At 41.5% G+C, this 23,996-nt stretch overlaps 1 protein-coding gene across 1 annotated transcript; it reads left to right on the top strand.

Moving 5' to 3' along the window:
- Window positions 1-283: 283 nt before the first annotated feature.
- KLHL42 (kelch like family member 42) lies at window positions 284-13,365 on the top strand. The gene is made up of 3 exons (XM_014959246.1): window positions 284-1,179; window positions 8,434-8,627; window positions 12,477-13,365. Exons 1-3 carry the CDS (start codon window positions 299-301, stop codon window positions 12,926-12,928), a joined length of 1,527 nt encoding a protein of 508 aa, XP_014814732.1. The 5' UTR covers window positions 284-298; the 3' UTR covers window positions 12,929-13,365.
- The last annotated feature ends 10,631 nt before the right edge of the window (window positions 13,366-23,996 follow it).

Consider the following 23,996-nt stretch of genomic DNA (forward strand, 5'->3'; position numbering starts at 1 on the left):
GGGGTGGCGCCTCCCTCCCTCCCTCCCTCCCGCCTCCCTCCCTTCCATCCATCCATCCCTTCATCCATCCATCCCGCCTCCTTCCCTTCCATCCATCCCTCCATCCCGCCTCCTTCCCTTCCATCCCGCCTCCCCCGGCGGGTCCGGCCCGGCCCCGCGTCTCTCCCGCTCCTCCCACCCCCGGGCAGCGGCTGCCGGGGCGGAGGAAGAGGAGGAGAAGGAGGAGGAGGAAGAGGAGAAGGAGGAGGAGCCGGGCAGGGCCGGGGCTGAAGCGCAGCCAGGGGGAAGGGGGTGAGCCATGTCCCTGGCGGGGCGGCGGCGGGAGGAAGAGGAGGGGGAAGGGGAAGAAGAAGGGGATGGGGAGGAGGTGGTGCAGATCCGGCTGGGGGACAAGTGCTACCCGGTGTGCAAGAGGAAGCTGATCGAGCAGAGTGACTATTTCCGAGCCCTCTACCGCTCGGGCATGCGGGAGGCAGGGCAGGGCCAGGAGGAGCAGTTGCTGCGGGGGGGCCTGAGCGCCCTGGGGCTGGAGCTGGTGCTGGACTTCATCAACACCTCCTGCCTGGCCAGGCTGGAGCAGGAGGAGGGGGGCGAGGAGGAGCCCCCTTTGCTGGAGGAGCTGGTGGAGGCCGCTTCCTACCTGCAGGTCACCCCTTTGCTCCGCCTGCTCCTCTCCCAGGTGAGGCTGGGCAACTGCTTCGAGCTGCACCGCCTGGCTCAGGTCTACGGTCTCCAGGACTTGCACGACGCCTGTCTAGACTTCATGGCCGCCCACTACCACCAGGTGCTGCGGAGGCCCGACGCCCGGCCACATCTCCTCCTGCCCCACGCTCTCCAGCAGCACTTGAAGGAGAGGCGGATGAGGGGCACCGCCACCCTGGTGGCCATCGGGGACTTCATGGGTTCCTCCTCCCTGGGCCTGCCTCCAGGCCGTCACCCGCAAGTGGAAGCCCCCTGGTCTATGCTGAGGTACGATGAGGAAGCGGAGAGGTGGCTGCCCTTGGCCAACAACCTCCCCCCTGATCTGGTGAATGTCCGAGGCTATGGGTCGGCGATGCTGGACAACTACCTGTTCATCGTTGGGGGCTACAGGATCACCAGCCAGGAGATTTCGGCCGCCCATTGTTACAACCCTTGCCTAAATGAATGGAGCCAGCTGGCATCGATGAACCAGAAGAGGTAACCCTTGCTCCCTGAAATACATGTGTGTCCATGTTTGTTGCCAAAATAGACCCTGTTGAGTCACGTGGCGGTGGCTGGACTCGTTAACGAGAAGCGATTCGGACCTGTCTCCGTGACGTGAATCTCTTGCATCGTGTGGTGGGAAGGACGGCGGTGCTTGGCGATGGCGTGGCAGCGTGCCACTGGCCATCAAGGCAAACCTTGTCTTGACCAGCAGAAGTCATCCCCACCACAGCACGAGGCTGCGGCCTCTCTTCTCCTCAGGGGCCCCCTCTGCATGGCATGGGGAGCTTCTGTGGCAAGGGAAGGGTGAGGAGGAAAGGCCTTTTTTTTTTTTTTTCTTTTTTTTTGCCTAAATGCTGGTGATTAAGGCCTCGGCTGTGGGGAGAACGTGAGCCAGGTATCTGCAGAGGAGGACTGTGCTACAGCTCTCCACCACGTCATCATTCACCTTGGTGTGAAATGGTGGTGGGCTTTTCATTTAAATTGCAGTATACAAGGAGCCAGTCTCTCCAAACAGCTGTCTTGCTGGAAGTAGAAATTCTCCCCAAAATAACAAAGTTAAAAAAAAAAAAAAGATAAAATTCTTCTCTAACTTTTTTTTTTTTTTTGGTGGTATATTTTAACTCCAGTACTGGGTATGACCACTTTTCCTGCTCTTAGTGGGGATGTACGGTCTATCAGAGCTAGAGGTGGCTGAAAAAAGAATTAGTTGGAGCAGTCTTTCGTTGGTTTGTACTTTCATAAAAATCCGAATGCTTTGTAGGCCTGCATTTCAGTGAAATATTCACCAGGAAAATGTCAGGAAGATTGTGAGAAATTTCTCACTTTATGAGAACATTTGGATCTGGGAATCATTCATCATTTTGGCCATTTTGCTTTTTTCCTTTGTCTTTTTGAATTGTTTGTTTGACATTTATGTTTAAGTTAGTATTCAGAAACACTTGTATGATTTACATTTGAAAGAACAATGGAGAGCTAGCCTTGAAGGGGACCCAAGGAGAGAGTCCATGTCCCTGGCCAACAATGTGGCTGCTCCACCTTAATCATGCTGCAGAGTTATCAAAATAAAGCCTTTTACTTCATTGAAACAAAATGTTTCTGTTTATCCAACGTGAATTTCTTCATTGTTTCCTTTTTTAGAAAAAGCACTGAAATTTTTATCTTCTCTACCTGGATCAGAACTAAAACAAAGAAGGAGGCCAAAATTCACTGTAGGATGGAAATCCTCTTTTCCATCTGGCAGATTCAAGGATCTTGCAGAGACCCCAACCATTGACATAAATATTTTGTGTCCGGGTAATAGAACTGCAGTCTCTATTCCAGTGAGCTTGCCAGCTAAAACCCCTCAAAACAGGGGTTTGACATAAAATTAGTCCCTTCCCATTTCACCTTTTTTTTAAATTTTTTTTTTTATTTACTTCCTGTATCGCTGTGAGAATTTCACTGAAACGGTTGCCTCCATAATCAGACACGGGAATTGATCGGAAACCTGGGAATATTTCTGGCTTTTTGGAAAGGCGTTGGGGAAAAAATAGCACCTGTAAAATGAGAGTTTGGCTCCTAAATGCTGCAAACACCTTTTCTTCCAGACATATTTCTTAGGGCCTGAGCCTATACGCAGTCTTCACTGAGGTGCCCGTGGGAACTGAGATGTTTTAGCCTCCCTTGCTTCAAGCCCTCTTGCCTCCGTGAGCGTGATTGAGAGCCCGTTGGCCTCGGTAGGAAAGGAGGACGGGGTCAGCCCGCACAGCGTCTCCAATGGAAATTAACTTGAGCATAGGGGTCCCACGTTGATCAAGTTACAAGGTTCTGGCATTAGTTTGTGTGATGTGTATAGCAAGAGAGATGTTATTATGCACCATGATTCTGTGGCATGGCGAAGGAGGGCTTTTTAAAAAATGCTTTTTTGAGGCCCTTTTTTCACCTTAAGACTCTAGATCAGTCTTTTTCCCTCCTTGTTTTCCCTTTTTTTTTCTAGGATATGTAATCATCATCTCTGAAATAAACACACAGATATTTTCTCCTTTTATTACAGTTCTCAACATCACTGCCATACCAACTTAATCTTGAAGCCCATCACAGGTGACAGTGAGATATTCCTTAGCATAGAATTTCAGACAGGCCATCTATGGCAGAAAAGTAGTATGTGGATGGATATTTTTGGAATAATCTCTATTCTTAGATTTCACGGCAGTTATTTCAGGGCAAAAAAAACCCAGAGTTACATCTGCCTCTAGATTGCAAGGTTGCAAGTGAGTATGTTGCTCCCTGAATGATAAGCAGGAAGAAATTTTTTATGTGGAAACTCTGCTGACCCCTTCACAAAACACCCTTTTGACTTTAACATCTTCATGCAGCCTCGACTCTGAAGTTATTAATTATTAATTTATTTTTTTTTTTGGTATGATGTGACGTTCCAGCTCTTTGATGACCGGCTTGACATTTAGTGGCCAGAACACAGGAAGGGATGGCCTGTGCTGTAGGGGACAAGAGCCAGGAGAGTCGTAGGATGAGGGAGTTTGTGTTCAGCAGGAAGAGGGCTGATGCCTGCCCGCCGCACGGATGGGCTGCAAATAGATCTGGGCTTTGCTCGGCGTTGTATTTTTAGTTTGTTATGCTGTAGTAAAATAAGCAGGGCAGTTGCCCAGCGTGTTGCCTAGGAATTACAGTCATGTGACGGTCTGCCAAATGAATTTATGTCAGCTGATATAATTACATCCCGTGGATGCATTTTTTACGTACCTTGAGGGAGGGTTCTAGTTCCCATTGAAGTTGGTTTGACTTCGGTCAATGTTTTAAGAGTACCTGGGTCTGGCCTGTGTGAATTGATGCATGTGTTGGCCTCAAGCAAAGGCTGGGGAGTTATGGATACAATCGGGCTGATTTGCTGTTAATATATCAAGTTCTTTTCCCTCAACATACCTTGTAAACTCTACCGTATTTTTACCTTCAGTTATTTCCACTATTATAATACCAAATCACAGGATGCTGCTGTTTCATCTATGCACGCACATTGGTGAAATAGTCCCAACTTACTTCTAAGTGGAAGACAAAAGCCATCTGATGCACACTAAATACTTAGCAGACAGTCACTCTGGTTTAGGTTATAGCTATTAGCTTTCTTTCTAGATGTAGAGGTCTTTTTACTCTACTTTCAAATTTCTTCACAATAGGTAACTTCTGTATATTATTCTTGTGATGCCCACGTAAGCTTGAGAAAGTGTTATTCCCTATTTATGCATACACAAGGTAGATAAAACAATTTGCTCAGGCTCATATAGGAAGCCTGTGACTCAGCCTGGAATTTGTCATCATATGAGGGTTAAATATGGTGCCGGTCACAAATAGTCCATAGCAGATCACAGTTTCAAGATCTTTTTTATTCTAGAGATATTGCTGTACTTGGAGCAGTGTGGTCAGAGAACTACCTGGGCTTTTTTTGTGAAGAAACTTATTGTAAATGTTGCCCAAGACCAGTCGTGGTGCTTGGGGACAGGAAGGTAACAAGGTGCTTTGGGGACTGTTCACATAATGCCCTTCAATACCTTTCCATATTTTTCTTTAAATTGATGCTGTGGGTTGAAATTTGCTATTTAAAAATGATGTACTCACAGGATTTCTACTGCATGTGCCAGTTACAGCTGTATATTCCGCTTCTATTTTCCTTCAGAACACTCATGGCAGGTAAATCTTCCAGGCTTGGAAGACCCTTGTAAGGCCCTGGCTGGGATTATCCACATGCACGTGGAACATAGTTTTTGTGAGCAATCTGTGCCTGAACTGCTGCCACTCTGAGGACTCTTAAAGGAATATAGGAGAGGATGCTCCTGGGGAATGGTGGAAGTTTATGAGACCTTCTCTTTCTGCATTTTCTAATGTTTTTTTGTTTTTTTTTTTCACTCAAAACTCCTCTGCGTTGGAGGAAAATAGACTTTTCAAAAACTTTCAACTTAGAAATATTCATGTCACATTTCCTACAAATGTATCACGTGCTTCCGAAGTTAAAAATTGAATGCAGTGTGCTCTGCAGACTCATATAAGGAATGTGGAAAAAAAAAAAAAAAAAAGTGGTTCATGCAAAAAGTGTGAAATGTTTTGAAATTGCCTTCCTAACTGTGCTCTCATGATTCTTAGTCTCTATTGTAAATGCTTTAACTCTAGAATAAGGAAGTAATCTGATTTGTGAGAAATTTTAAGGTTAATGTTGACCATTTGGCAGGTAGGAACCACAGGTTAGTTAATCTGACCCTCCTGCTCTACAGCAGGACCAAGCTCACCTTGCACATATGTGTCCCACCTGTTCTTGAAACCCTCCAGCAATGTAGATTCCAACCTCCTTCCTCCCAGGTGACTTACTCCCATGTTTACCTTCCCTTCTGATCAGGAAGTCCTCTCTTATATCTATGCTAACTTTTCCTTGTTATATACTAGATGAATAATACCTATTAATGAACAAGAAGAATGCTTGCTGTCCTCTTCGTAGCCGCTTTCATAGTGGTCTCCTACAGATATATCTATGGCTGTTAATGCAATCCAGAACAACGTGGGGGTTTTTTTGCAAGCTGTTGAATGTATTCAGGAAGCTATATGCTCTGACGCCCAGATCCTATGCATTTGTATGTTAATTTTTCTTCCTTGCTGCATATAGCGCTTTGCACTTATCTTTATTGAATGAAAAAGGTTGTATTTTAAAGTAGGGTAAAACCCTACAGTTGACCCTTGCTTGTGTTCCTTTGGGCTGCTTTCAGAGGAAACAAGAGATGTGAGAAGACAGCTCATACAGCTGGGACAGTCTTGTCCCAACAAAAAGGATTGGGAAAGTGCTTTTGATCCCCCCAATTCTGAGAGCAGTTATCCAAACCCACTGGTGCGAGTGGAGTTACACTCCAGTTGGGTCTGACGGACTGGTCATCTCCGTCCTTTCCACGCTGTAGTCCATGGAACAGTTGTTAGTTGTGGAGAGCTGGCTGGTTGCTCAGTGTTTGCTTTCCTTGTTTCCAGCTGCTCCAACACATTAAAAGAGTGTAAAAATACACTAAATATTTCCTAATGTTCACTCTCCATACAAAACACCTGCTGTTACTGGCACAGAAAGGTGAATGGCAGAAGTTTTTCATAACATATTGAGCCATTGTCCAAACTTTCATATAAAGCACGCTGGCGGATACTTAGGGCTGTCTTTGAGTAAAATGAACCTTATAGTTAATGTGTTCCATAAATCTGAGATACTTCCACCAAATGCCATCCATTTTAGCAAGTGTGGGAAGTGGTTAAATGAGTGACACAAATGTACGTGGCCATCTTCTAGAATAATTGAAGTTGAAAGTTGTGCTGTACGTCTTTCACTGGATAGTGTTCCCTGCGCTGCAGGAAACAATTCGGTGATATGAAGGCTCTCAAGCAAAAACTGGGTAAATTACCTCTATTTAGATAAAAAAGTAAGAGGCTACAATTAGAGGGTAAGTAGAGAGGCACGTCTGAATTAGGAAACCGGAGTTCTTTAACGTTCTGACACTACACACTTGTGTAGTTGATTCATGTCCTCTGAGGCTGAACTTTCAGCATGGTTAAAAAGTGGCCAGATCTTAGAATAAGGAAACGCTATCTGTGTGCATGTTAACTTAAAGGATTGCTTGGAAAATGCATTGACATTTTGTGGTTTCGACCCTCTGTTAAATTGTGGATTTTTTTTTTCCTCCATAACTTTTAGAACAGGTACATTGCTTTGAAAATCATAATGTTTTGCAAGTAATTATCCTCCTTTCATACCCGCTATTGATTGCCATGTTATTCTGGATTCTCTCTCTAAGATGGAAAACATAATTGCTGTAGAGAGGAGATGAACAGAGTGACCTAATCGTAAATGTCAGCAAAAAAAATGAATAAAAAGCAATTAATTCCTTCAAAGGAGCATTTTAGTTTCCAAAGCTATATCAGGATGACAAGAACAAAATGATTCCATCTGGAAACAAATTCTTTTTCCGAATATATTTAATAAAAAGAAATTGCAGGGCAGTCTGCTGCTAGGCAGGGTTCATTTTGTCCAGACGAAAACCCTGCAAAACTACTTAGCGGTAAGTTTTGAATCCCGGATTCATGCGGAGTCAAACTCCCTTTACTGCTCAGCGGGGCCAACGCCAGTCTGAAGCACCACTTCACTTTTACAGACATAAGGCAGTTCCCCCGTTTGGCTTTGTGCTGAGCTGGTGCACTCCAGTGGCTTCCTCACGTTCAGTCAACTGGGATGCTGCATGGTAAAACCTCCTTTTGGCTCAGCAGCAGAGAAGGAACAATCTTTCTAGGCAAAATGTTTCTGAGGAGAGGAAGAGCTCATCTTTTATTAGACCAGCTGCCGTAGCTGGGAGGAATAGCTGAGCACAGGAGCCCTCTGACTTCACCCCCTCCGGTTCCTTCCTCCAGACTTGCACCTTCAACACCCACACACCATTTGGTTTGGCCTGTTTTATCTTAAAAGTGTTAGATATAAGGCTTCTTCCGCTTCAGCAGTTAGACAGGTGCCCTTTGCCATGCATAATGGAACAGAATAAGAAATAAAAGAATATATAAGAAATAAAAGAATTGCCTGTGGAGTTCAACTATGGTTGGAATATTAAATTAGGGATATATTTTGCTTCAATGGGATGGAGGGTGTATTTACTAGTTTAATGCTGAATAAGGTACAGGAGATTCTCTCTTCCCTCTTACGCAGCACACGATTCAATTTCTTCAAATTTCTGTTTATTAGGGTTATTAAAGAGACTTTATATTATTGACTAATATGAGTACACATTCTTAGACATTCATCAAGTCCTGTTTGAAATTCCTGGAATTTTAACTAAAATAATATCCTTGGCTGTGTGTATACATAATACATTTTTCTCTACTAAAGGTACTTTACTAAAAGCCTAGTAAAAATGAGACATGTACTGAACACATTCGTTAACTAAACATTTAGAGCTCAAACCGTGACAGATTGAAATACCAAATAAAATACTCATCAGTCTCAGTATCAGCATCATTAACATCCAGAATGTCACTGGTTACTGTCCTAAGTAATTACAGTGCAATTACAGAATTTGGGCCTTGCACGGGGGCCTTGCACGGGGGAGTTCAGATGTAGTCTATGAAGTAATGGTACAAGTTGTAAGTGATGGTGAGTATGTTGGAGCCTAGATAGGACAAAGAACTTTCCTATGTTTTTCTTTACATCTGTGGAACCCATCTCAATGCTGCAATCTTTTCTTTCAGGTCCAATTTTAAGCTTTTAGCTGTAAATGGGAAGCTCTACGCCATCGGCGGTCAATCCCTTGCCAACGTGGAGTGCTATAACCCAGAAAATGACTGGTGGAATTTCGTAGCGTCCATGCCAAACCCTCTTGCAGAATTCTCAGCTTGTGAGTGCAAGGGCAAGATCTACGTTATCGGAGGATACACTACACGAGGTAGAAAGCTTGGATTTACTTTTTCCCCCACCCCCCCAACCTGATTGCTTCTAAGGCCCAGATAATTTTCTTCTCTTTTTCAGGAAATCTTTTGAGCTGGTGTAGAAAGCTGCATAATACTCATGTAGAAATAAATCACTGGTAGAAAATAACTGGCAAATGAAACAAAAAAAATAGCTCTGTCATACAGGAAACAGATTTGGGGTTTTTTTTCAGGGCCTACATGGACCTTGCTCTCTGTCATTGTGGGGGAACAGACTTCGGCAAAAGCTTAGCCCTTCTTTTTTTTTTAGATTTTGTTCATGCAGTAGAAAGAGGCCTCAACACTTTTGTTTACTTTTTAAATACTTGTTTTAAACTGTCAGCAGGAAAAATCTGAAGAAAAAAATCACCTGCATTAGTATTTCTCATGTCACGGTTCTTTCCCTGTAGCATTCCAGTATTTCACAGGCAAATTCAAGCTAAAGGTAAGATTTTCAGTGCAGGAATAACTCAATTGAATAGTTAATCAAAAGCTTAAGCAAAACCCAACATTTTGGACTTACTTCCTTTCTATTCCCTGTTCTATGAGGATACTATACAGAGTGAAAGATTTAAAGTTCTATTCTCCCCTGACAATTTCTTTTTCTTTATCCAGTGGAAAAGCAAGCCACTGAATCAAAGCTCCCATTTGTTCATTCCTTCAGCACAAGGTGCTATTCTTTGGGAGGACTAGCATTTTCTAGGCATTTTAGAAGTAAATTATTTTTTATGTCAAATGTTGAGTATTTTCCAGGATTTCCTAAAATTAAATTCCTATCTCTAGGCCTTGCCCACTGCATTTGACCGCAGTAGTTTTAAACTTTTTTTTTTTTCTTCCAAATGGAGAATAAAATTAGAAGAGACATCAGCTTTTGTGTAGAGTACTGCAAGCAAAGGTAAACTGACATTAAAACAATCTATCTCTTCCAGTATCTGAGCTGATTTTAGCTCTGAACTACTATAAAGTTTATAAAAGACACGCTTCCAGCCCTCATGGTCCTTTTGGTAATGATAGCCTTCAAAGGCATTTTGCCAGGTCCCTTCTGACCCAGAACCTGGTGGCTTCACCGAGATAAACAGAAGTATATCAGAGTGCTTGTGGTCATATGGAGGGCCGAGCTGTGGTGTGCTCTGCAGTCCCAGTCCTCTGGTCATTAGAGGACCTGTTGGGGTGCACTGTGCTCCCTGCTGTCTGGCACTAGGGCTGGAAGATGTCCTGCAAACAGCCCTTGCTGCGTTGGAAAGTCAGACCCAAGGGGAAACATCCTTTGAGACAAAAGAGCAGAGAACAAGGAGAAGGGACTGAAACAAAATAATGGGAAGACTTGTCTCTAGAGACCAGAGCTAGGGTTTTGTCATCTTTTCTTTAGAGAAGGAAGTCACTAAGAAGAAAAAAACCTCTGATTTGGTTAATAGTGCTACAAGATTATGGGCGTACAAGCTTTTTTCCTACATTCTCTGCACTTTGCAAGTTCCCTTTCCGTGGCTTGTGCTGTTCTTTCTTCAGGCTGCCTACTCCTGGTGTCACGGATAGGCAGATCAGCATGTTGCTGATGCAGGTCCTTTTCCCCTTATGATTCATTAACAAAGCCCTCGTAGTGCTCCGTATTCGGTACTTATTACCTGTGCTTTCAACTGGAGGAGGATGCGAGTTACCTCTTCTTCCTTCCACACCTCAGGGGATTGCCACTGACCTGCAGGCTTCTGTCTTTTCCTAGATCTTTTCCTAGATCTTTCCCTAAAAGCCGTTTTTAATAGAAACAGGATAATAGAACAGTAGAAAGTTGTGAGCGGTGGATAACCAGCACATTCAGGCTTATGTTTAAATCCAAGACTGTTCAGGACAACAAATACGTGTACGCCCATGCTTGTTATAAATAAAGACCCTTTCCCGAGCGAGGGTCTAGAATCAATTTTCCTGTGACACCTTGGCTTAGGACAGCTATCAGACTTGGAAACCAGAATTACTGCAGTTACACAGGTGATCCTTCTTCCAATTTATGCAGACGTCGGAGAGTGTCTATCTGAAAGATGCTGAGATTCATTTGCTATTTCACTACATAAAACGCACACAGCAGTTAATATGTAACTTTTAATTTTATTTTATTTTTAGTATTTCTGCATATACCTCCATTTTGCTAGGTTTTGTGGCTATTTTTTTTGATCTGTATAGAGCTTTCTCCTGAAGCTGCACTTTCCAAAAGATGGTAGGATCTGGAATTTCCCACTGTAAATTATAATGACGCTTCTTGAATAAAGAACCTCCTTCCAGTTCTCAGCTCTCAGTTGTGAACCTAGATCCTAATAGAAACTTCACGTCAGGCACTATAATGTTAATGTTTGTTAACGTTTTGTACTGGGTTTTCCTTTGTTTCAGTGGATATAAAAAAAACAGGGTCTGGGCTGAGCAAATGAGTGCCATACCATAGGACTTCCATTTCATATACCCCCTCTCAAACCATAGCACTTTTTACCTGGGAAGGTTGTTGTTATAGATAAACATAGAAACTTAATTGAGATACCCCTCTCCCCCCAACAGTCAGAGAATGATGCATTTTTCGTAGACAAAAAAACATCTATATGCAGAGCATTGATCAGCAATTTCATAGAGGATTGCCATGGTATTTTCGCTGTTGTCCCCTTATTTAAATTGGATTAGGTGTACAAGAAGGCAATGTAAAGTAATGAACAATGACTGGAAATAATCAGAGTACAAGAAAAAGCTATAGCAGCACCTCCCTAATCATGCTGCTAATGCACTTCATTCATGACAATCCAGTTATATTTTGGCTATTTATACCTGTGCCCTTACATAACTTGTCAGTATGTCACCATCTGCTCTTCCACTTGGGAGCTCATCTGGAGATCGTCATGCAGGATAGACTTGTAATACGGAGCAGATTTTATTAAAAGACCAGCCTGGAGTCTGCAAACCTGTTGCCACTTGTCACTTGAGTTGGGATTTAAGCTCAAGTCTCCAGAGACTGAAACTCGATTTACTGGCTAATGAGTCTTGTGCATTCTGTGCTAACTTAGTGAAGCCTTGGACACAGCCAGGGTCTCCACTGCACCATAAATCAGGGCAGTATTGTAACAATTTTGTAGAATAACAGTATTGCAAACATATGCATCCACTGAAATATAGAATGGCTCCTTTTTTTTTCTTTTATTGTGTCTATCTGATGCTGGGGCACGGAGTTCCTGGGTCTTAAATGATTTTGACAATGGATGTTTCTTTCTTTATAAGGCACTGAAAGTGTGCCCTTAGGTCATCCATGCCTCTTGCTGAAATGTAACTAGCTTTATGAATCTTATTCCATAAAACTTTGATTTATGGAATGAAATGCAAAGTATCAAAATTAAGCTTGGATGATAAATCAACACTTGACAGCCATTAATGAAGCATACTGTCTTCACGATAATTTGATTCATCTGTGATCACTGTGGGAGAGCAGAATATTGCTCCTTTTCCCTTTTCGTAAAAAATTCTAACATATCAATTGGAGACAGAATTAACAGCCTAAGTTAAAAGGTAGGGATTATTCTGCTAAAATCTGCATCCCCAGGCCATTTGCATCATGTAGTGTGCCAGCAGTAGCTTAGTTTTGTCCTCTGCAAAGGAACAGAATGTTCAGACTTTTTGGTCAAGAGCAAAGAGTTGCAGTTCTCAGTTATCAATATTTCTTCCCAGATCTGCTATGCTTTTGCACTGCAGTACGTTAGCAATCTGTAATAATGGCTGATACGGTTTGTCGGGGGGAAGGATTCTTCTCCATGAGTACCTTCTAATATGTTTATTTATTTGTAAATATCTCTCCTCTGTTTCAGATAGGAATATGAACATTTTGCAGTACTGTCCCACTTCTGATTCCTGGACCAACTTTGAACTTTGTGATGTCCATGTTCGCAAACAACAGATGCTCTCTGTTGAAGAAACTATATATCTGGTAGGGGGTTGTATTCATGAACTTGGACCAAACCAAAAATCCAGCCAAAGTGAGGACGCGTTAACTGTGCAGTCTTACAACATTGCTACCAAAGAATGGCTCTACCTCAAAGAGAATACATCAAAATCGGGTCTTAACTTGACTTGCACTCTCCACAATGATGGAGTCTATATATTGAGTAGGGATATTACTTTATCTACAAGCTTGGAGCACCGTGTTTTTCTTAAGTATAATATATTTACGGACAGTTGGGAGTCACTAAGACGCTTTCCAGCCTTTGGACAAAACATGCTGATCTGTTCTATGTATTTGCCTGATGTGCGAGAAGTGTAACAGCACCAGGTTCTTCTTTTCAGCTCATTAATCATTCTTGGAAGAAATATTGCTCGCTCTCAATAATTCCAGTTTCAGAATGTCATGTGGTTGCATAATGTAGGCATAAAATACTGATTCTGTTCTTTTAAAAAGTTGCAAAATCCAATATTAAGAGAAATGCTCCCAGAAGCAGTTTTAAGATTTCAGGTTAAAGAATTTATTGTTTTGGATAAAAATTTTACCAAGTATTGTTTGCAATTTAAACATAAAATTATTGTGTTGGTAACTGGTAAAGGAATTCCACAGGCAAAACTGACCAGTCTAGTTTTATTCTCCATCTTAATAGACAGTCTAGAAGATGAGCAAGAAGCATACATGGTAAAAGTGGAAAAAATTCAATAAAGTAAATAATAAGCATAAGAAAAATCACAAAGGCAATTATTTCTTTTAAAATAAAGTTTTTACTCAAACTATATTCTGTCAAATGCATAATGTTTAAAATTGTTTATACTCTCACATTTTTACCTCTTCTACGGTAACAAGCTAGATTCTCAAAGGTGCCTGCAATAGGGGTACCATCAAGAAGTAAGAGATTCCCCTCAATTATTTGTAATAAAATGCTTTGGCAGGGACTGGGAGGAATTGCCTAGAGGCTTACGGTTGCTGGTTGGATACTAGATGCTCCTTTAATGGAAGCTGGCAGAATTTACTGTAGAGGTTAAAAGGCTGTAAATTCAAAAAGGAAAGTTTGCTTTTCTTCAGAAAGGTTTTTAGTTACCTTGTTTGTATTCTGTAGTACTGACTGTTAAGGAACAAATTATAGTTGGCAACAAGCTGCATGTTGGGAAAATGTGCATGAGCGATAGTGATTCTGCACCAGGTGCATCCCGCTTGATAATGGTCATCCAGGACATCCGTCTTTTGGTATGGATGGGTTGATTCATGTAAATGACTTCCTGCCAACACCACCCAAAGCAGGTGCACATGAATGTTGGCTCTTTCTTGTTTTACAAGGATCTTGATAGAGATTCCCTTGAGTTTGCCACCCAAAGGTGTTAGTCTCTGGTCACCATGAATCCTGCTACGTGGGGATTCAGGAACAGATACTCTGGCAGCTTTTCCCTGAGAGAATTCTGATCATGATAGGCCCCTTTCTTTTGTAGCTGACAAGTTCATAAGCATCTCCTGAAGGTCAGGTGTGGAATATGTATCCTCATGACAGGAAAAGGAGAAGATCTTGGTCACCGTAGTAAGGCTCCACTGCTGTTGCCTTCAGGGAAAAGGTAACCACGTTAGGCATGTGCTGAACACATCTCAGAGATGCTGGTTCTGCACCGGCTGTTTCTTCAGATGAGAAGACAAGATTTGATTTACCCGAACAAGTTCCTAATATGTCGAGTTATCTTCTATTTCTTTAAGCTTGGAATTCAGGAATCTGAACCTTCTTTTGAAGATAGGTACCTGTTTGTACACAGGAGGAGGCGGCGGCAATGATTTGCTCAAAGTTCTTTTAACTCCCTGCTTCTCCATGGATTTGCATGAAATCAGTGCTGACTGAAAGAGCCACCAGACTTGAAGTGCCTTACCAATTACCTCTCACATGTTCAGTGCTTAGTAGCATAATTTTGGTGCTTCTGATCATGCAGGGCAACCCAAAGAGAAAATCCAGAATGAGGGCATTCGGGTTTGAACACTTCTAGGATATCAAAGATTTATCTTTTGGGTGGAATTTTTGCATCCTGGCAGAGTATGTTATGCTTAGGCCCAAACCAGTGTCTACTATAAAGCTGTATGCATTAATGTAATGAGTTAAACCTGTGATTATTCCTTTGAAAACACAATGTGTTGAACAGCTGCTGTGTTCTGACAGCAGTATCAGACCAAACAATGGCTCTTCAATGAAGAAAGAAGGTGACTTTCATAAAATTCTAGTTTCAGAAGTGTTTCATAATAAGTATAAGCAGTGTGTCAGTGTCTGGTGAGAAATTATCTCAGTCACATTATTTTACCCGCTTTCCTTCATTTCTTTTTAGTTCCAGATTCAGTGTCCTACAGTTATCCACAAGTCAACACAGATCGGTACTGGTGGAGGGAGTCGTGTCTGAGTTGGGACGTTCTCTTGCCTAGCAAATCATCAGCTGTGAGAACGCATCACCCCCAGATTTGTGGTGTGATAAATCTCACCAAGTCCTTTCAAACCCATTAATTTCTCAGTGCAGTCAGTCGTCATTCCAAAAGCTATGACATCGTCTTTTAGGTGTGAACACTCTCTTTCACATGAGACCTTTCCGCACTGGGCTCATCTACCTGTTGGTTTCAGCTTCCAGTGATCGAGCAGAAAATCTGAAGAACCTGCTCAAATGTAGAACAGAAAGACAGCTCTGTAAATAATCAGATTCTTTTGTCAATCTATAGTGCAAAATCCTTGTATACTGACATCTAATAATACTACAATCACAAATCAAAACTGGTGTTGAATTTAAGTGGTAGCACCAGACTGTAATAATCTAAATGGACTGTATTACTACAGGCTGAAATAAATATAATTTTTTTTAGATAAAATTCATTACAGAAAAGTATGCATTGTGGGTGGCCCTCATACCTCAGCAAAAAAACTCAAACACTGTGATGGCTGTCCCATGCCCTTTTCATTTTCCTTCTATCACTTTAATAATTCACATAAGGCACTCTTGGACAGCTTCTGCACTTTGGGCCGAGGAAAGCTGATCAAGAGTCACTAGCAGAGAATAATTAAAAAGCTGGTTTTTAGCCAATGGAAATGTTGTTCAGTGATTCAGTGTGCTCTCTTTTCTTTGGTGGTGGGAGGGAAAAGATCCTTAACTTAAGGACAAACAAGCTTCCTTTGAGTGACAACGATACAAATGTAGACCACGTGCAGTCCGATCAGCTGGAGACCCCTGTGTTATCCTGATACTGCTTCTAACTTCCCGTGTGAGCTTGGAGAGATTACTCCACCTTCTCGCTTCTTCATCCCCAAATGTAACACGTGAGTAGGAATGTTCATTGTGTGGGAGCACAACTGGTTTGTCTGGTGGAGTAGTGTGGTGTTGATAAGACATCTTAAGCATGTGAAAAAATACGTATATTGTCATTGTTGTAACTCTTTACTTGGTTATTAAAACTGCTCATGGCAAGTGGCAGGATAGAAGGCAGCCAGTAATCTCATTTTGGTCTCTGCTAATTACCTGTATATTGATTGATGGCTGTTTCCAGTCTCTTTCTTTCTGTCTGTCTTTTTACAGTGCCTAACATTCATTAGTTCATCTAAGTTTCTTAGTCTTGGTGTTCTCAAATCCGTACCCAAATTCAAAACTGCTGCTTTCCTGCTGTGTCTGGGTTATCCAGGGCTCACATATCTGCTATTCATTTTCTCTGTCTCATGGACCAATTCCACTTGACACTGACCAGCAAAAGCTGACCGTGGTAGCGGATGATCCCAAGTTGAAAGGAAGAAAAACAGAGAGAACAACAGCCTCCAAACTCCTGAGGGAGAAGTAAATGGAAAACTCTGGGAACTTTAGTCTCTCCTCATAAAAGAGAGAAGCATTTAAGAAGCTTGCTCACATCAAGGTTAAGACAGAGCATAATAATTTCTTCCTTTCCGGGAATGGTTTGTGGTTCTCAATGTGAAATAAGAGTTGTGTGGGGCTTAAGTTCAAACTCCTTGGCCACTTTCCATAGGTTTCCCTTACTGCCCTGTCGGCTGACCTTTCTTGGGCTTAATATTTGTATTTTCCATTCTTGGAGGATTTTGCCTTTCTACATCAGTGTCCAGCCTGTCTTGCTGAAATGACAGAGTAGCAGTCTATTGGTCAGGGCTATTTGTTAGTCTGCTTTTCACACTGCTGTGTGTCTGTCAGTCACCTCAATGAGCAAGTAATTTGCAATTCAGGTTAAACCTTTTCATTTATTCAATTTTGGGCTCTTGGAAGAGAGGGCTACAAAGCTACAAACGTTTTGTTTCATTCAATCCTCATTTTAGTGAGAAATGATGCTACAGACATTCGGTTTGTGGTTTGTCATCCCTGAAAGGTAAGATAGATACTGTAAGTGGTGTTAAAGCTGAGATGATTCTTGCAGTATCTGTTAGTATTACCAATGAATTTATAAGTGGTTACTGAGAACCCTGCTCAGAGGGCAGAAACCATCAGCATCTGTGGTACGTTATATTGATTTTGCATTTACAATAATGACCAAAGGGTGGCTCCCCATCCCCACAGTAAGTCTTAGGAACCAGAACAAATGCTGTCAGATACAGAAGTTTTAAACTTCTTTCTCTACAACATTAACACTGCCATTCTTGGAGTATGTTTTCTATCTAATCAACTTAGAGCCTATTCAGTGTAATCTATGTTTTGGTTTTCTTTTCCTAGAAAGGAGAGTGGTGTTTGGAAAAGGAGTCTGGATTTTGTGAACTGATAAGGATTGTGCATTCATAGCTTTAAAATTGCTATCTCAATCGTGTATGGTACGTGGGTTTTTTTCTAAAAGCATTGACATTACCAGTAAACATATGTTGTTATGCACTATGAATATCAATGTTTTCTAAAGTAAGTTTCAGTTTCTTTATTGTAATTAGAAGAGTGAAAGCTGTTTCGTTTCTGAAATACAAACTGTATCTTACAAAAAAGAAGGAATCACCGCAATTGCTGTATTTTTCTACTGGAAGGCAGATTAGACTGTCCAGTTTTAGAGTATCCAGTTATATGATGTGCTGCACATCTTCAACTCACATGCTTCAATAGGAGAGAAAGATGTTCGGTGCCTGAGCAAAGGTATTTCCTTGCCTGTTGGTACTTATACCATTATTTCAGATTCAGCAGTGAATGCAAATTCTCTGAATCCTCCTTCCCTCACTCCGTTTTTCAGTTGAAATTTATGATTATTTGATCTGTTGTTGATTTGCCACTCTCTGATATTTTCCAGATGTTTTTAAAGGTGTGCCTTGTGATAAGACACCCTTTATAATAATTTTCAGAAACTTAAAATGGTTTACTCTAACTCACCATCTTTTGCCTGTGAAGATTTTACCCAGCCACAGCTCTATCATTTTCCTGCCAGCATGCTGCTGCTGCTCTGACGCTGCCCCACATTTGCTCTGATCGCCATGTTATCCTCTATGAACACCCCAAGCTGGTAGCACTCTTGGATGAGGCTAAGCTGATCACATAATAGCTTGTGTTGTACTGCAGGTCCCAAATTCCTTTCCCAGAACAAACCTTTAACACACTGCTTCTACTGTACAGTAGCTCAGCTTTGACTTACGAGACGCTATCCCTCCAGAAATCACTCCGGAAATCAGATTTCTGATGCAACTGTCAACCTCCTCTATGCTGGAAGCTGCCTGGCTCTTTTGGAGTTATACCCAACCCTTCTTTTTCCAGAGCCCTGCAAACAAGTGCAAGTCAATTTATAAAGACCCTTACTGTGGGGAATTCCTGAGAATATTACACTTCAAAATTAAAATTAACTGCTAGATAGGTTTTGATTTCCCATTCCTCTCCTTTGTGATACCCTATCGACTTATCCAAGAATACAGGATCCATCCATGTTTTCTGTGTGCTCTTTTTCCCTCAGACAGTGTTTTCCTAGGAAAGATATCTTTTTTCCTGCATTCACCCTCTATAGTTTAAAAACCTAAAGTCTTCTTTCCAAGAATCTTCCTAATTTTAAGCTCTTGCATCTTGGAAATGACTTAGCCTATAAACTTTCTGGTTTGCTTTTATTGGTCATGCTTTGAAAATTGATTCTGTAGAATTTTGAACACCTTCTTGTACTTAGTGAGCATTCACAATGTAAATGATTTACACTGTGTAAGGGTAGAGGAATCTTATCTGTAGCTCTTCAAGGATGCAATATCAGCTATGCAAGGTTTGAGATATAAAAAGTGGCGTTATTTAGTCTGCTTTGGAACTTAGACTGCTTTCAAGATTTACATTATTCACTGAGGTTAAAAATCTTGTAACTGGACAGTGTTTTGGCAGGTGATGTTAGAAGGGCTCATTTTCATCTCTGGGTATTGCTATTACAATCTTCTTTTTCTACTAGGGATATTATATATGTTTTTTAGTATTGCCTTTTTAGTTGGTTGGAAGGGAAATTTTTCCCCTTTTACAGGTAGGGCCTTGATTTACTGTGAAGACCAGAGCTGTGTCATTTGAGAATGTGTATTTTGCAGTTGTAAATTATTGATTGATGATAACTGCTCTGAAGCCCATAAAAACATAATTTTGGGTGGGAGAGTGGAGATAAAGTCAGAAAACAGATGCTTAGGAACAGCCATTCTCTAACCTCCAGGCATAAGCAATTTTCAAATGCAGAAGCAGGCAGAAGAAGTTTTAAATGGTTTTAAAATAACAACTCTGTTTTCCCTCTTCCCATCTCTCCCCCTGCAACTCAAACCCTTTCAACCACAATAGTTTGTGGCAAAGCATCTGTGCATTTGGAAGAGAATGTTAGTGGTGAGGTAGGAATGCACTGCTTGGGCAGGTGGTCCCTTATCAGAACTGCTACTTGGCAGACCAAGAAACCTTCCTTCAGCTTTTCTGGATGACTCTCTGACTGACATTTATGACTCTTTAATGACATGTTATCTGCTAAAGTATGTATAATGATAGGTGAGGCAGGCAGAGAAATCACAGAAGCCCTATTGTATACCTAATATCAAGTGCACAATGGGCTCGTAGAGAGTCTTTTTTTTTTTTTTTTCATTAGGGCCTGATCTGAAGCCTTTTGATGTTAATAAAAAGAACGAGCTTTGAATTAGGCACATATTTCAGTGAATTAGTTAATTCTGAAAGAATCTGAAGAAATGTTAACTGTACAATTGGCTGATGAAAGAAGAAATATAGACTGAAGACCTGGAGAACCTTGATACAATAAGATCTCTGATGTGCCGCACCTGTGTTTTTTGTGTTGAATCTCAATGTGAGGTTGTCCATCTCTGTTAGCACAAGTCTTTCAAATATACTGGCTCTAAAGTAGTCAGGAGAATGATGTTTTCCCAAAAATATTTGGGGAAAGGTGAACATCTCTGAATTATGCTGTAGGGGAATCACTGAGAAAGCATTGCCGATACTTCATGACTCTGAACAGCAGAGCACCGCTGTGTGTCCTGGTCTGTATTTTCTTGTTCCAAGACTAAACTTTTTTATTTTAGATAGTGGTGCTATAAGATTTTGTTTCTTTCTTTCTTTCCACAGCATACCCTCAAAAAAGAAATAAATTTTATATAGGTATTTGGATCCTTCTCTCACATGCTGTAATCATACCATACCCAAAAAAATGCAGAGTATGGTCATGTGGAACAGACAGGCATAATTCTGTTTCACATCGTCAATATATACAAATATAAAGGATTTATTTGCACAAGGATTGGAAATTTGGCTGATATTCCATGCAAGGTGAAACAGCTCCAGGAACTGTTTGAGAGCAAACCACCTCAGGGCTACACCTTGATAGGAAAGATAAGGGTGTGTCTCAAGTAGTGAGTTGAGATCCTTGAGGAAGAGGATAGACTTGACCCCAAACCTCCTATATCTTGGCAAATTTCCCAGTGAACATAGCCCCTTCTCTCTTCAGTTTGTTTGTGTAACTGGCTTTTGTTACTAGCTTAAGCCAAAATTTTTTTCAAGGCTTTCTTTGGGATAATCAAACTGTTTTTTTTTTTTCAAAAAATGAACTATTTACCCCAAGCTGTCTACATATAACACCTTCAAATCAGGGTGTTCATGCTTCTTATGTATTGATTCCCTTGTTTTCTCTCTGAATCTGTTTCAGCTACTAGAGTATTCAAATGAATCTTGTTAATGCTCTGTCCCCTGAGTATTTGCAAAACAGCTCATGAAACAAGGGTATCTCTCTGTCCTTCAACCTGGTATAATCATACCTATCTATGGGGAATTGGGCATGGCTTTACTGGCACTCTGGTTATGTTAGGGCAGTTGGTCAGAGTGTCTTGAACCTGCCAGTCAAGAGTAGTTGTAAAGACAGCCTGAGATTTTGAGGGGTGATTGTTGTTGACCAGTGTGGCCATAATGCCCCTTGAACGTCCCCTTTCCAAGCAGCACAATGTAATAGTAGCTCTGACATTGTTTCCCTCTGGATTTTGGATTGATCCATCTACCCTCCAACACCTTCAAATCAGAGTGATCATCTGCCAGCTGTGTTGCATAAAAAGTTCCACTCTCTATGTGGCCCGTGAAGTCCAAAAGAAACATACAGAAACATAAACTCTTTCACCCCTTCTGGGTCCAGCACTCAGTGGACTCCTTACCCCTCCAATGGTCAATAGAAGTCAAAAAAAAGCAAACACTTCTGTCCCACCTGGAATCAGGGACCCCCTAAGTCACTGGCAGCCAGAAAAAAATCACTCATTTTCTGCCAGACCTTCCTCACCAAAGGGAGGCTTTAATAGAGAACAGTCTTCCTTGGCTTCAGGCCTCCTGGTTAGTCACCGTTAATAACTGGATACTCACCCTGTCAAACTCTTCCCTGCCAGTCTAACACCTACTTCCTTCAGGTGCCGTGGGGTGGGACATATTAGGAACTCAGCAGCCCATTAATTCTTTCCTGATTTCTGTGGGAGGTCTTAACCAGAAGCTCAAGATTTTCTTCAGAGGCAGTAAGTTTGGGATTCGAGTTCCACTCTCTGTAGCAAGCATGGGCCACACATAGTGACATTAAAAGCTAACTGTCTTTTTATCAGCGTTAAAATGCACTTGTGCTTTAAAAGCAAATGAAGGCAAAGGTCAAGAAAATGTGAACTGGGGTACAGAGTACACTGGGAATCGCAGTAGTCACGGGTATTTACAGCAATGGCAACTCAGTAGACACTGGCGTAGACTTAGGAATAAGGGGCAAAGGTTTTTCAGCAGGGCCTACAATGCCTTAAGCATTGGGGCATTTAATTTCAGGCACTTCAGAATGGACTCTGATATTTAGTAAGCGTAGCCCTTGCGTGCTTTCTGAAAGTGTTTCCAAGTAGGCATTTAAAAGTTATAGTCAATCGCTCTGAGCTGTTTCTGTATATTTTACTGAGCAGGTCTCTGCATCTTCTTCCTCTGAATGCTTTGCATCTTTGAAAGCACTATTTGCTCAATTGAACAAGTTAAATCAGGTCAGCTTCCCTCAAGCCGTGTTATCGGGACAGAAATAGCGAGGCACTTGCCTCACTTCCAGTCTGGAAGTTCAGTTCTTCCAGTTCAAATCTCCACAGTTTTTGTGCAATGTATTCTAGATAAGATATTGCAAAGGATATTATATTTTTACTGTCTATTAAGAGCTATTGAACAGCCATCAGTAAACAAGAATAGCATGACGCAGGAAAACCACTCGGTGTTGATTTAGTTAGCCATTAAGCTAAGGGAGTGCGTACATGAAGGGACAGAGAGAGGAACAGAAGCACCTTCAAATAAAGGGTCTTTATCCATACAAACAAAGTGATAAACAGACTATTGGTTTTGAGTGCACGCTGCTTTTGTGCAGGGGTCTGTCTACCCATCCATCCATTTTTTAGCTTGCTTTAAGCCAGAGTTTGTTTTATCAAATTCTGAGAGGTGTCTTTAATTTCCCCCCCCTTCGTTTTCCTATCCCATCTCCTGTGTTCTCTGTGGCAGGGAAATTCCACGCACGTTATAGATGATTTTAGGAAGAGGAGGCAGCCTTCCACTTCCATGTCTCCATTATTTTCTGAGAGCAGCGGCCATTAGGGAATATGTATGATCCAAAGTTCTTTACCTCACTTTTTAGCGTTATTCATTCTAAATCTGCCATTCTGTTGGAAGGAATAACCTATTAATTTGTGATTCAAATCTGCAGAACAAGTATCAGTTTTGACGCCGATGGAATCCCGGAATTGCCAACAGCTGTGAAAATTATTTAGCTGATAGTTTGCTACCAAGACCTGGCAGGCTTGCAGAATGTTGAAGAGTCATTTTTTGGTGACCTCAGGAAAACCATTTCCCAGGCTTTGCCATCACAGGTCTCCATGGTTTGCGTATGAGCTATATGAATGAGAAGCGAGTAGAGTGCCCACAGCTGAAGACTCGGGCTGAATCATATTGATTTGCACCACAGAGTGCTTTTTAAAGCAGTAAGAGGTGGTTGGATGAGGGAGGCAAAGATCTATTTCCTTTCCCTTTAATTCTTTCACAGTGGACTTGCTCCAGGTAGTTGACAGTTTAATCCGTGCTGGGTCAAATGGGTTGCACAGCATTCAGGGTTTTTTGGTATGAAGAAATGTTACTCAGCAGGCTTAGGCAGGAATTAATATGCCTCGGTGGAAGCAGCCCAGTCAAATTAGGAGGGAAAGCTCCCTTTTCTGCAAGCGTTTCAACCAGCTCTGCTTGGCCATGGCACCAGGGTTCCTTTTGTGTCAGTGTGATGTCCTCAGCTGTCCTGCTGGTGAGACTATGTAGGAAGGTTGTGGTTTCATTGCATTTGGTCTCCGTGTGTGTGTATAAATGACTCTGTGTACACATTCATCCAGGCCCTTGCTCCAAAAACCTTTCTTGCACTGTTATCTCTGCAAAGCTTTTCCTTCAACTTTACGGGAAGTTTAATCTAAAAGAAATCTGTTTCCACAGTCGCCCTCACTTGAGCTTATTTTGAACGCCTAGTTACAAACTTAACAATTCCAGCACATAAAAATACAGAGAAGTTAAAATAATGTTAACATTTGAAATATAAAAACTAATAAATTCTCAACTTTTATATGGATCTACATCCTAGGCAGGATGGATTTAATGACTCTTACTGGCGCATGTACTGTGCCCCACACAAACTTACAATTTTTGACACAAACTCCCATTTGTCAAATGTTAAAAAATTGTTATACTTTGCATTGTTTAAGACCATTTCAATAATAAAACTCACACACCTGGGATAAACCTGACGCACTTATTCCACAGTTTTAGTATACCACTTTTGAGAAGCATACCATGTATTGCATTCTATAAACATGTATCATATAATACATTTCCTTTAGTAAATATTTAAGTAGCTATCTAACCTATTCCAACACAGATGTAGACTTCCCCATGGCTTGGGGGAGAAGATGTTGCTA

Source organism: Calidris pugnax, unplaced genomic scaffold, assembly GCF_001431845.1.
Source record: "Calidris pugnax isolate Ruff unplaced genomic scaffold, ASM143184v1 scaffold298, whole genome shotgun sequence".
Taxonomy (NCBI): Eukaryota; Metazoa; Chordata; class Aves; order Charadriiformes; family Scolopacidae; genus Calidris; species Calidris pugnax.

What these genes read in the sequence shown, in the direction of transcription:
- KLHL42 (XM_014959246.1), top strand. Translation starts at nt 299, where the DNA reads ATGTCCCTGGCGGGGCGGCGGCGGGAGGAAGAGGAGGGGGAAGGGGAA. An exon ending in GCATCGATGAACCAGAAGAG is followed by an intron (nt 1,180 to 8,433) that starts GTAACCCTTGCT and finishes CTTTTCTTTCAG; the next exon opens with GTCCAATTTTAAGCTTTTAG. An exon ending in CGGAGGATACACTACACGAG is followed by an intron (nt 8,628 to 12,476) that starts GTAGAAAGCTTG and finishes CCTCTGTTTCAG; the next exon opens with ATAGGAATATGAACATTTTG.